This window comes from Budorcas taxicolor, chromosome 15, assembly GCF_023091745.1.
Source record: "Budorcas taxicolor isolate Tak-1 chromosome 15, Takin1.1, whole genome shotgun sequence".
NCBI lineage: Eukaryota > Metazoa > Chordata > Mammalia > Artiodactyla > Bovidae > Budorcas > Budorcas taxicolor.
The window spans coordinates 19,726,976-19,741,289 of NC_068924.1; the positions used below are offsets into that span (position 1 = coordinate 19,726,976).

General features: G+C 39.7%; 1 protein-coding gene across 1 annotated transcript in view; it reads right to left on the reverse strand.

Moving 5' to 3' along the window:
- Positions 1-566: 566 nt before the first annotated feature.
- Positions 567-14,314, reverse strand: part of RDX (radixin) — a 103,214-nt gene continuing 89,466 nt past the window's right edge. Inside the window, exons 15-16 of the mRNA XM_052652103.1 lie at positions 5,556-5,653; positions 567-584 (exon numbers count right to left, since the gene is read on the reverse strand). Of these exons, the coding sequence (XP_052508063.1) occupies positions 5,587-5,653 (67 nt within the window). The 3' untranslated portion in view covers positions 567-584; positions 5,556-5,586. The remainder of the gene's footprint in view (positions 585-5,555; positions 5,654-14,314) is intronic.

Sequence of the window (14,314 nt, forward strand, 5' to 3'; positions counted from 1 at the left end):
ATTGCTACATTTATGTACAGTTATACAAACAGCCAGGAATGAAAGAGTGTCGCAACAATTTTTCCAGATTCCACAGATGTGTGCCAGGAAACAGAGCTATATACCACTGAGTCTGCTCTTGGTTCAAAGCCAAAAATGTCACATACTTTTTTTTTTTTATGGAAAGTTCTTGGAAATCCTCTCAGCTTATTCCTCCTTACAAGCTAGTCATGCAGAAAAAAGTGGATTCTCAGAAGCCTATGCCTTCAGGCATCTGTTGTGAGGATGGAGCCTTGAAGACAGGATGCTGGCTTAGGACCTTCGGGTGCAGTGCAGAGCTCGACTGTCCTGGCCCAGCTCTCTAAGCTCTGTCCTTAGGAAAGACAATCGAGAAGGGGGAGGAGAGACACAGAAGAGCAAGAAAAGGGAAGCCAACAGTTGACAGGTGTGGAAAGAACCACCACCAAGAGCCCTGACTGAGGGAACACTTGTCCATTGGGCTCCAGCTGAGATTCTGGACTTTGGGGGAGAGAGACATTCAAATCATCAGGCATATCTTGGTATGACCTTATCCTAAAACTCGCCATGTGTCAAATCCCAGGGACCTGCATGAAGACACAGAAAATGAACAGGAAAATTAGGCAAGAGAGAAGAAAACAAAACTTTTATATATCACCGTAATACGGTTGAAAAGGGCACCACCCTGAACACCTTTCCGGTGACACATAGCCAAGCCTGAGTTTACTATTTAATTATGAAGGGGGATGGAATGCCACAGAGGAAACACAATGATGTACACACTGCAACAAAACAAAGGTGGTTCCACAGACTCTACACTCTGACCTCGGCCTTGCTAGAATTACTTTTGGTTCTCAGAAGGAATCTAACATGATAGATCTTGCAGTGTTCAGATCCAGAATCTTGATGCAGATATGAGATCATGGTATAAACAAACTCCCCTTCACGTCACAGTCTGATAAGCCTTTGTATGTGAATCACAAGAGAAGTAGCTGAGCCGCTTGTGAGACAGGTGTGCCCAAAGGATCAGTCCCTTTATTTTCACCAGTTCTGTCTTACCCACCTCAGGCCACTACCCCTCCCCCACCACCAGGGGTCCAGGAAAGGTCATCAGATCAGGTCTAACACAGCCTCCTAAACGAAAATCAGCCTAGCACCTCAGAGAAATGACAAGGCCTAAAGGCTGAGAACAAGAAGCCTGGGGGTCTGAATGCACCGGACAACCAGAGGCCTCTGGGGCTGATTCAGGACTCAGATCCAGCCTGTCACCCGAGGCTGTAGGTGTTCTATCCCTGAAGACATCTGCCAGCTCTAGTTCATTGGTCCATGGCTATCCATGTCATGTCTAATTCCTCGCCATCATAATCCCTCGGGACCACTCAATCACAAAGAGGCTGAGGATTCTGATACAGAAATCCGCAGGTCCCCGAAACCTGTCAGAAGTCCCTGTCTTTTTCCTTGGGTCAATAACACTATAATCAGCTAAGAAGGGGCCCAGCTGTTATTCTGAGGCAGACAACTATGTGACTTTTCAAGCTGAAGGATGTGCTGATTGCCACCTCCCTTGATACTTTAATAAATCTGTCTTTGGACAATTCAAAATGTCTGTCACTTGCAGAAACTTTCTTTTCGTATGTCCGACGGCAATAGCAGAGTTAAACTCACTCAAAGGATTCACTCTAAAAAGCAAAAACATAAATGCGAGGAAAGCAATGAGGAAAAATTGCAAAACATCAGGCAAATTTCAACTGGAAGGATTTTGCTGGTGGTGTTGCTCAGTCGCTCAGTCATGTCCGACTCTTTGCGACCCCATGGACTGCAGCATGGCAGGCTTCCTTGTCCTTCACCATGTCCCAGAGCTTGCTCAAACTCACGTCCATTGAGTCGGTGATGCCATCCAACCATCTCATCCTGTCGTCCTCTTCTCCTCCTGCCTTCAATCTTTCCCAGCAACAGGGTCTTTTCTAATGAGTCGGCTTTTCGCATCAGGGGGCCAAAGTATTGAAGCTTCAGCTTTAGCATCAGTCCTTCCAATGAATATTCAGGGTTGATTTCCTTTAGGATTGACTAGTTTGATCTCTTTGCAGTCCAAGGGACCCTCAAGAGTCTTTTCCAACACCACAGTTCAAAAGCATCAATTCTTTGGCACTCAGCCTTCTTTATGGTCCAGCTCTCAACATCCACACGTGTCTACTGGAAGCACCATAGCTTTGACTAGATGGACCTTTGTCAGCAAAGTAATGTCTCTGCTTTTTAATATGTTGTCTAGGCCTGTCATAGCTTTTCTTTCAAAGAGCAAGCATCTTTTAATTTCATGGCTGCAATCACCATTCCCAGTGATTTTGGAACCCAAGAAAATAAGGTCTCTCACTGTTTCCATTGTTTCCTCATCTATTTGCCATGAAGTGATGGGACCGGATGTCATGATCTTTGTTTTTTTAATGTTGTTTCAAGCCAGCTTTTTTACTCTCCTCTTTCACCTGCATCAAGAAGCTCTTTAGTTCCTCTTCACTTTCTACTGTAAGGGTGCTGTCATCTGCTTATCTGAGGTTATTGACATTTGTCCCTGCCATCTTGATTCCAGCTTGTGCTTCAAGAAGCCCAGCATTTCTCATGATGCACTCTGCACATAGGTTAAATAAGAAGGGTGACAATAATTAGCTTTAACGTACGCCATTCCCAATTTTGAACCAGTCCATTGTTACATGTTCAGTTCTAACTGTTGCTTCTTGACCTGCATTCAGGTTTTGCAGGAGGCAAGTAAGATGGTCTGGTAGTCCCATCTTTTTAAGAATTTTCCAGTTTGTTGTGATCCATAGTCAAAGGCTTTAGCTTAGTCAATGAAGCAGATGTTTTTCTGGAATTCTTTGGCTTTTTCTATGATCCAATAAATGTTGTTAATTTGATCTTGAGTTCCTCTGCCTTTTCTAAATCCAGCTTGAACATCTGGAAGTTCTTGGTTCACGTACTACTGAAGCTTAGTTTGGAGAATTTGAGCATTACTTTGCTAGCATGTGATATGAGTGCAATTGTGTGGTAGTTTGAATATTTTCTGGCATTGGCCTTCTTTGGGATTGGAATGAAAACTGACCTTTTCCAGTTCTGTGGCCACTGCTGAGTCTTCCAAATTTGCTGGCATAATGAATGCAGCACTTTCACAGAATCATCTTTTAGGATTTGATATAGCTCAACTGAATTTCCATCACCTTTGCTAGCTTTGTTTGTAGTAATGCTTCCCAAAGCCCATCTGAGTTTGCACTCCAGGATTTTTGGCTCTAGGTGAGTGATCACACCATTGTGGTTATGTGGGTCATTAATATCTTTTTTGTATAGTTCTTCTGTGTATTCTTGCCACCTCTTCTTAATATCTTCTGCTTCAGTTAGGCCCACACCGTTTCTGTCTTTTATCGAGCCCATCTTTGCTTGAAATGTTCCCTTGGTATCTCTAATTTTCTTGAAGAGATCTCGTCTTTCCCATTCTGTTGTTTTCCTCTATTTCTTTGCATTGTTCACTTAAGAAGGCTTTCTTATCTCTCCTTGCTATTCTTGGGAACTCTGCATTCAGGTGGGTGTATCTTTCCTTTTCTCCTTTGCCTGTCACATCTCTTATTTTTCAACTATGTGTAAGACCTTCTCAAGACAACCATTTTGCCTTTTTGCATTTCTTTTTCTTGGGGATGGTTTTGATCACTGCCTCTTGTACAGTGTTATGAACCTCTGCCCATAGTTCTTCAGGCATGTATCAGATCTAATCCCTTGAATCTATTTCTTACTTCCACTATATAACTGTAATGGATTTGATTTAGGTCATACCTGAATGGCCTAGTGGTTTTTCCTACTTTCTTCAATTTAAGTCTGGATTTTTCACTAAGAAGTTCATGATCTGAGCCACAGTCAGCTCCCAGTCTTGTTTTTGCTGACTGTACAGAGCTTCTCCATCTTTGACTAGAAAGAATATAATCAATCTGATTTCAGTATTGAACATCTGTAATATCCATGTGTAGAGTCATCTCTTGTGTTGTTGGAAGAGGGTGTTTGCTATGACCAGTGTGTTCTCTTGGCAAAACTGTTAGCTTTTTCCTTGCTTTATTTTTTACTCCAAGGCCAAACTTGCTGTTATTCCAGATATCTCTTGACTTCCTACTTTCCAAAATGGAAAAGAGTTACATAAATGCCTGCATTGGAATTAATGGCTTAAAGATGAATAGCTAAGAACAATATTATTTGTGGCAATCTGGATTGTTCAGAACATGTTTTAACCAAGAATTTTAGCTCTAATATCAGGAATAAGATTAACTAGATTCTATGGAGTCACAAACAGCTACATGCCTTTCAAATCAAGCCCTTCGAGTGGATTTCAAAACAATGAAAATATTTTGGGGATGTCATGGAATGTCAGAGATTCAGTGAATGACCTTAAACTCAATTCATAGCAATCCAGAAGTCAAGGTAATTAAAAAGAATGAAATAATGCCATTTGCAGCAACATGGATGGAACTTGAGATATCATACCAAGCAAAATAGGTTAGAAAGACAAATACCATACGACATCCCTTACATTTGAAATCTAAATATGACACAAATCTATGAAACAGAAACGGACTCACAGACATAGAGAACACACTTGTGATTGCCAAAGGGGAGTAAGAGTTGGGAAGGGAAGTATTGGGAGTTTGGGATTAGAAAATTAATAAATATCAAGGCCAAACAAGCAAATCATTTCTAAAAATTATCCAGGCTAAGTGAAAATAAATCACCATTTGTTTAATGTCACATGAAACGAATCTAAAAAATAACAGTTATTCCACGTCTTAAAGTATTGTCTCAAATATATTCTCACTGAGTTTTGTGTGTAGAATTTGGGGAGGTTTAAGCAGCAAGTTGGGGTGGGGGGCTTAAATGTACCACTGAAGATCTATAAGATAAACTGTTCTGCTGTAGTTTTATTTAGAAATGGGATGAGTCGAAACATAACTCTGAAACAATTTCTTATGGTAATCACGTTGATCAATGATTTTTAAATATTTCCAAATTGCAATCAATGCACAATACTAATCTGGTTTACGAACCAATTCTGGAATTCTTTTACTTAATATATAGGTATGACACTTTATTTTTAAGTATATCTGAACATTTTTTCAAATAAGAAAAAAAAATCCTTCCAACAGCACACAAGTATCATATGTGTGAGCTGGCACAGTGTTACTCTACATCAAGAAGGTTCTTTCACAAAGTAAGAGAACAGTCTAAAGTAGCATGTCTAATCACCTCATAAAGATTACAGCTAAAATCTCACTGTAGTAAACTCTATCTGACCTCAATGTTCTTGACTGGCAAAGAGCTGAAGAGACAAACAGCTGAGAAAGAATCTAGAGTGGGTGAGATTAGGTGCTGCACAGGGAGGGCTGGCTCTGGGTCAACTCTTTTGACTGGCATTTCACTAGACTAAAAGCTCGGGGCTGTGGATGCAGATTCAGGTTTTATGGGGTCCTGCCAGCATTTCTGAAGTGGCTAGGGTGTGGCAGGTCTACTGGGAATCTGTTACCAGTTGTACTTACCCAGTGAGGCAGAGAGCCTTCTTCCTAACTGTTACATTTGTTTTATACTGCTTTGGCAAGAACGCATCTGGAACAATGCATACAGTTTGGGTCCCCACCTTTTAAAAGAGACATAGAAAGGTTAGAAAGCATTTCAGCAAAACAACACAGAAGGAAGCCAACGCTGTAGTACAGAAGCCAGAAGCACCCTTGTCCCCTGCATTCTGTAGAGCCGTCTAGGTAACCAAATTGCCAAAGCAATCTCTTTCCTAATCTTTAACCTCTAACTTTTCTTTTTCAATCACTTTTGAATCTCCACAATTATTACAATGCGAAAATAAGAATAACTTTAAATCTCCTTTTTAAAGAGATGCTAGAATTCTCATAGTTGCAGCCATTCCACACAAACTAGTCTTAGTCTTATGACCAGGGAGAATGGAAAATATTGTTTACCGTATTTTCTATGCTTGAGGGTTAAGCAACTGGAAACACAGTTACTGATAATCTCTATCTTATAAGTGGGTTATTTATCAAAAGGGCAGCTGTGGTGGGCTGTTTCCCATGGAAACCATGTTATGGATGACTAGTTTGGTTTCCAAGCAGTTTAATGCATGAGTCTTTGTAGTAAAATACAGTAGAACTCTCAAACTTGGATAAAGGAACACAGAAACAATGAAACAAAGGAGTTTTACAATTTATTCTTTATAGTGAACTTTGATGTTAAATAGGCAGAATTAATTAGAGGGTGATTAAGTAGTATTTGAAATTTAAGAACACTTTACAGAAAATTTTAAGTATTTTCAAAGACTTGGAAGCTTAGCAGAGCTGGCACTTTACTGTATCAAATGTCAGTCTACAATGTATTGCTGTATATTTCCCCCTAGTAACCAGCACTGTTCTCATCATTCTTAACAATGAGGTAGATTTATAGTACCCATAAAGGAACAAAATGGGAGAGAAGGAAAAGGAAGGAAAAGAGAATGATTTTCATGAGTATACTGAAAAAAATTTTCGTAAGAGCAAGAGAAAGGAGGATTGGGGAGTAAAGTGAATAAATATTATGGTATAAGAAAGAAAATAAAAATAAATGAGGAGTTACAGTTGTAACAGAGAAAACCACGCATGCAGTTGCCTAAGAGGTGAAGAGTATCAGAAATGTTGAAAGCTCGCCAGCAGGGGGCACCATAAAACTAAAAGGCCTCTAAGAAAAACAGCAACTCTTGATGGGGATGGGGGCTGTGAGTGAGAGATACAGACACATCAGCGAGGCAGATATTCACAATACAAGTGACTCTGTTCATGGAGTGCCAAGCCATAGGTTAGGACGTAAATCATACTGTTATCCCGAGAATGAAATTTGGTTTAATATTAGAAAAATCTACTAATTCAATATGCCAACAAATAAGCACACACACATATTACCTCAAAATACAAAGAAATTGCATTTGATAAATTTTAAGTATCCTTTTTATGTAAGAAAAACTCTTGGCAAAATAGGCATACACATATAAAGAAGTTTCATTAACCTGATAAAGGTCATCTACCAAAACAGCAAACATACGTCATGGCAAATGTTCGAAGGATCTTTTTAAATCAGAAATGAGGTGCACATATGTTCTACATTGTACCAAAAGCTTCAGTCAAATCAAGCGGGTAGATAAGGAAAAGAAGTTATAAGGATTGAGAAGACAGACTGAGAATGGTATTAACTGCAGAAGAGGCCTATTTATGCAGAAAGCCTGAAAGGCTTCAGAAATTATAAGAAATAGTAAGAACTGAGCAAGATTCTTAAATATAAGATCAGCAAACAAAAATCAACTTCATTTTTATATACCAGCCACAAATAGCTTTAAAATGTAACACCTAAAAAGATACTAAAAATAAGATGCTTAATAATAAGTCTAACAAAAGAAATACATGATCTTAATGGAAAATTTAAACTTTACTGAAAAGTATTAAGGACATAAATAAATGCAGAGATATTACATATTCCTGACTAGGAATACTTAAGTACTGTATAGATGTAATTTTCTCCAAATTATTAATATATTTCCAACAAAAAGGCTTTTTCCCCATAGTATTTAAGTGAAGTGAAGTGACTCAGTCGTGTCCGACTCTTTGCGACCCCATGGACTGTAGCCTACCGGGCTCCTCTGTCCATGGGATTTTCCAGGCAAGAGTACTGGAGTGGGTTGCCATTTCCTTCTCCACCATAGTATTTAAACTAATTCTAAAATTTATGTAGAATAAGAAAGGGTCAAAACTAGTCACAACTACCAAAACAAGGTGGAGAAACTTTTAAAGGAAACAGGCAAAAAAGGCTATTTCAAAGGAGACATGAAAAGTCCATAAATTTAAGAAAAATTCTGAACTATATTAGTAATCAAGAAAATGCAAACTAAAAGCACATTTTAAACCTTTCAAACTGGCAAAAAGTTAAAAATCTAGTGATAGCAAGTGTGTTCAAGTTAGTGTGGATATATTCTTCCTTTGAAACACAAGTTGATGCTTCCATAGAAAAGTTGAACCGATCAATTCCCCTCCATAGGTGCAGATACTGTTGCTTACATTACTAGGAAACATGTTCAAGAAGATTTCAGGGTATATTGTTTGTAAAATAAAAAATACTAGAAACAATCCAAGTGGGCATCATCAAGAGAGTAGAAAAATTGTAGTGCATTCATGAGACAGACACCTTCAGAGCAGTGAAAATGAATGAACCACAGCTATGTTCATCAAAACAGATGTGCGTGTGTGTAATCAAAATTAGGTAAAATTCCTATGCATGCAAAAGAAGACATACTGTAGATACAAACAGTTAAAATTTTAAAAAAAGGTGATGTGATAGGGGAGGAATATAGAATCCCAAAGCAACTGGCAATGTACTATTTTAAAACCTGATGCCTGAGTATCTATTATATATATATTTACTAAGAAAATGTACTGTATATAATAAATTTCTTTGTTCATATTTCTCCTAGGCACATTCCTTTCCCTAACCCTGTTGAAAAGCACTCTCTCGTTTGTATGTGTTTAAAACTTTCAGAAATCAATGGAGGAAAAATACTATAACAGTTATAAATTTGGTTCCAATTATCTTTGATCTTTTAATCATTAGAATTTGAAGGTCTCAAACCCTCTAGGTAGAGAAAGAAGTCAATAGCTACTCTGAGGACACTGAGTAAAAGAAGCAACTGTGTTAGTCTCACAGGGTCGCACACCCTCATTCTAAATAAGTGATCCTCAAAGTATGGTCCTGGAACAGCAGCATCAGCCTCCTGGTTAAAGATCCAAGTTCTTGGGCCCCACATAGACTTGCTGGCTCAGAACCTTTGGGAGGGAGAAGCCCTGCAAATCGGCATTTTAACAAAGTCTGCAGATGATTCTGATGCACCCAGTTTGAGAATCCCTGCTGGAAAATTTTCAAATTTATAAGGAAATCTCTTCATTATTACAAAATAAAACCCCTCTACCATGAACTAAACAATCTAGACAGCTAAGAAAGCCGTATCACTGGCCCTTGGAAGAATCTAATGGTTTTTAAAATCCTTTAATTCAGAGGTCAGCAAACTATGCCTCAAGGACCATTCAGCTCATCTATTTTTTTGTTGTTGAGACCATGATTTAAAAGTCAAAAGAAGATGATTTCATGGTACATAAAATTATAAAGAAGTCAGATTTCAGTGTCTGTGAATGAAGTTTTACTGGAAGGTAGCCAGGCTCCTTCACTCACATCACCTATGGCTGCTCTCGTGCCAGAACAGCGGGGCTGTGAGATGTGACAGAAAATGTCTGGCACACGAAGTTGAAAATATTTAATATCATTACAGAAAAAGTTTGATGACTCCTACTTTTTTCAGTAATTACAGTCTATAATCTCAAAGCGCAATATAATCCTAGTGATTTTTCTCTGAAAAGTACAATTTTCCTTTTAATTCCACAGGCAAAAATCTAGTAGTTTAAAAGAATTCTTAGGAAAGTTAAATCAGATCCATTTTTTATCGACAAGGTAAAGCAAATAACCCACACAGAGCATCGGAAGAATGTTTTTAATTATGCTACTTTCTCTGTCTTCAAATATTCTAATAAGTGACCAAAGGAAAAAAAAATAAAAACAAAAACAAAAACAGCTGGTGAATTTTAACGAAATATTCCATCACATTTAGCTCTGGAAATTAGCTTAGAAATCTCCATAGGCATTTCAGGTGACTCACTTAAAGTGTGAACTTGTCTCAAGGCTGCAGAGACTTGTTTCTCAGGCCTCACTCTGCAGCCGCCTTCCTCCGTGGCTCTTCTTTGGCTGAAACTCTCTAGGCAATCTGATCCTCAGTCTCTTGAATTTTTTTCTAGACCAAGTTCACTACTTATTACTGAAGTCCTGCTCACCAAATTCCAGAAATATATTTAACATCTATTAACTAGCTGAAACGGCCTGTTTCTAGCCATAACCATCTTCATCTCAAATTTTATTTTCCACTAGATTTCTAAGATTCCTTGAGCACAGACCCACTGGATTTTGAGAGCTTTAACACTCAATAAAAATAAAAGGATGTTTTCTTACCCTCACAAGAATAAATCACATATTTCAACTTAAAATCTTTAAGCTATACTCACCTTTTCTTGAAAATGAGAGCACTAAACTCTTCACAGGTTGGCATTACTAGCCCACGCGAGAAGAATAAGTCTGATCTCTAATTTGATGGGGTTTGGTCTCCAGGTCAGTGTTACTCTGTATTCAGTATAATATTTAGAGCATTCTTCTTTGCCCTCTAATGAATTCATTCACTTCATGTAGACAGGAAAATCCTCCAAAGGACAGTCAAGTGAAAATGTCTCGATTGGAAACTTAACCTTTTATAGTTTTAAAAAGCAGGGGAAGGGCGACTTTCAATTCAAAGAAACCCATACCCACGGCACACTCTGCCATTATAGTGGCCTTTGGGCAAGTTTTTGTGTGTGTTAGCCGCTCAGTCTTGTCTGACTAGTTGGGACCCCATGGACTGTAGTTTGCCAGGCTCCCCTCTCCATGGAAATCTCCAGGCAAGAATACTGGAGTGGGTTGCCATTCCCTTCTCCAGGGGATCTTCCCAACCCAGGGATTGAACCTGGGTCTCCTGTGGGTTTACTGTCTGAACCACCAGGGAAGCAGGTTACTGAAGTCTGAAATGGGATAGTGCACCTACCTTCAAGGGCGCCTACAGCATTTATGGTATCCTTGTACAGATTAGGAAAGGGTGTCCGTCCCTCCAGGCACGTGGTCCCAAGGTGCATGCTTGCCTGGCACACACTAAATTTGCACATCTGTCCCTCCACTTTTGCCCTGTGCTTCTGTGGGCTCCTTGAGATCTGGCTCCTTTCCAAAACTTCATCTCACAGATAACTTTCCCTCAGGCTCACTTAGCTCTGGACATACTGCCCTCTTTCCTGTTCCTTGAACCAGTTGAAGCCCTTTCTTGCCTCAAGTTCTTTGCACATGCTTTTCTCTCCCCTTGGAATGCTTTAAAGCAAAGCTTATAAAGCAGTGTCCAGTGGGCCACTTCTGGAGGACAGACACATTGTTTGGCTTGCAAAATGTTGTCTAAATGTTTTGAAATAAATGACATGCAAACTTTAGGAGATTTCACATAAAATTACATTTCTACTTAAATGTTTAAAGCATTACTCTTTGGACACTTTTTAAAAAAAGGTGTCTGCTGGCTTATCCTGGAGAATCAGAAGGGGCAGCGGCACTGAGGGTGCTGCTTTGAGGAGCTGAGCCCTCTGGACAGGCGTGGATGATTCCCCATCAGGCCCAGTGTGCTCATTTGATCCTTCTGGGCATTTACATTTACTGTCTTGATTTACTTTAAAATCTTTTTTTATATGCCACTTCCTCTCAGAGACTTCTTCCGACCTTTCTACCCTAATTATCATATTTTTCCCAACTCACTCCCTTGTTCCTTTCAAAATATTAATATAGATCTGTTGCTTTCATAGGTCAAAGATGGCTGAATATTGTCAATTTTTCATGACCCAATCTAATACAATTTTCAAATTTTAAATTATTCTGCATGTGTGTTTCATGTTTTACCATAGAAAGTAAGCCCATTGATAAGGATCTAGTCTTTTTCACTATTATATTCTCGGTGACTAGAATGTACATAGTACCTGGAAGGTACCAGGCACTAAAATATTCGGGTGAATAAATGCAAGGGCTCCTCCAAAAAAGTTCCTTAGTAGCTCCACAACATACATAAAAGCCATCTTAACCTGTCCTCAGGTCCCTAGAAGTAACCCAAGTGAACTTTCCTAACCCACAGCCCAAGGCAGTTCTACTGTCTAGCCCCTCCTCAACTCTAGAGCTGGCTTTAGTCCCAGACTTCATCAGCCTCTGCTTACACAGCTGATGCCCCTGGTTTTAGCATTGGAAATTACTCTTAAGGTACAATTTTTTCCTTAACCCATGGGTAAACCAGCCTTGAGAATACCACTGGACATCCACATTCCATGGGGTCACAAGCAGTCGGACAGAAATTAGCGACTGAACAAACAGGTAGTTTCAGCATACCCCTTGTCTGGAGGTTTTTGCACACATAACGCCTGCTATCTGGATGGCCCTCCTAGCTTTGCCTCTCACCCCAAACCACAGACTAACTCATCCTGAAAGACTTGGTTTAGGAATCATCTCCTCCAGGGAGCCTTCCACCAAGATTAGATGCCTTCCTTCTAGGCTCCCAGAATTCATCCACCCCCATTTAATAAAAATACACACACATATATACAGAAATATAAAAATATATGTATAGTACATTGGATAGTAAGTGCTACATAGAGTAGTTAAAAGACATAGGTACGGAATACTGGGGCAAAGTGCAATTTTAAATAGGGTGGTAAAGGAAGGCCACACTGAGGTGACCTTGAAGCAAAATCCTGGAAGTGGTAAGGAAGTGCATCGTAAAAATATCTGGGGGGAAGAAGTCATTCTGGACCGAGGTAAACAGGAGCACTGGCTAGTTTAGAAGATAACACTGAAGCCAGTTGACCTCAACTCAGTGAGAACAGGGAAATCAGCAGATGAGGTCTGAGAGTGACAAGCGATCAGATCCTGGGCTCTGAATGGCCACTGAGAGGGATATTGCTTTCACTGAGATGGAAAAGGTCTGGGGGTTATTTGGGCATAAGTGACAGGATCTGACTTACCTTTCCAAGGCTACTGTCTTCACAGACTGTAGAAGAACAAGAGAGGACTCCAGAAAGCCCATCAGAAGGCTCCAACAACACTACAAGCAATCCTGGTCTGTGGGACGGGCTGACAGCTGTGGAGGGTGTATGAATGGTTATTTTTTAAATGTATTTTTGAATGTTGGGCCAACAGGTTGGTGATTAGATTGGGTGTGGATTAAGAGAAGAAAAGAAGAATCGCATTACAGTCAAGGTTTGGGCCAGATCCACTCAAAGGAGGGCCGGGGAAGCAGAAGGCTAAGGCAGTAACGAGTGGGCGGGGGGAGGAGGAGGGAGACCTCAAATTTGGTTTGAGGTAACAAGTTTGAGATGCCTATTAGATATCAAAGTGGAAATATCAGGTAAATAGTTAGACACACATGTCTGGAGTACAAGGGAGAGGGTTTCGGCTAGAGATTTGTTTTTAGCATACAGATGGTATCTCAAGCAACAACAGGGCATGAGGTCACTAAGACAGCCAAGTACTGAAGACAGGGCAGGCTTGGGCCCTGGTACACTCCAGCATTCAGAGGTTGAGGTTCCCTGAACCTCACTTATTCAAACATACACATTATTTTCTAGCAGTAGATCACAAACTCTTCATGCTCAGGACAAACTGTCTATTTTATCTCTACAGACTTAGTACAGGGCCTGGCACACACTCAATAAACTTCTGCTGAGCAATACCTTGTTCATGGGGTTACAAAGAGTTGGACATGACTGAGCAACTGAACTGAACTGAACCTTCTAAAGAGAATCACAAAGTCCTTAAAAGGCAAACAGAAGACAGAAAAAAATAGAACCCATAGGACCGAGGGAGGTACAAATACTAATACAACACTGACAGATGAACAAATATTATGAAAAACAAAAATAGCATAATAAATGCCTTTAATATACCAGGCTGCAAACAAAATATTCCATGTATATTATTACAGTCAATGCTCATAGTCAGTAGTACTCCCATTTAACAGACAGAGAAACTGAGGCTCAAAATGGCTGAGTGGCTGTAATACAAACCCTGATGAAATTCACTACATTGTGCTGCTTCCCATCTATCTATTTCAGACACTCTAAGTGCCAAGCAGACTGCCTGTTTATCTAACCTGATCTGGACTGGTAACATCTGGATCTATGTATCTATTGTAGAAAAACAAAACTGCTGCTGAAAAAGTAAGAGAATCTGGGAAAGAATCCTGCACCCCTAGAAAGCGGATAACCATGGGCTAGGAAGTCTGTATGTTGACTTGACTAAACATTTCTAAGCATTCCTGTAACCTACGCAAAAACAGAACTCAGCAGCTGGAAGAGCAATAGAAAGATGGCAACTACTACGGACTGAGGACCTAGACTTCATGAGCCTCTCTGGTATTAGCTTAGAATTTACTGTGACTCTAAGGGAATCGGAAGAGAGGCAGACTGCAAACCATTAACATCACTGTTTCTTCTAATCAACATGAAATATCATTAGCACTTTGAAACTAATCTAGGCTGTATCCCCCTAAATTATTTGGGGTCCAAGAAAATCACTTAACCAAAAGTCTATAGGTACAAGAGCAATATTTAATCTGAAAAGTAAA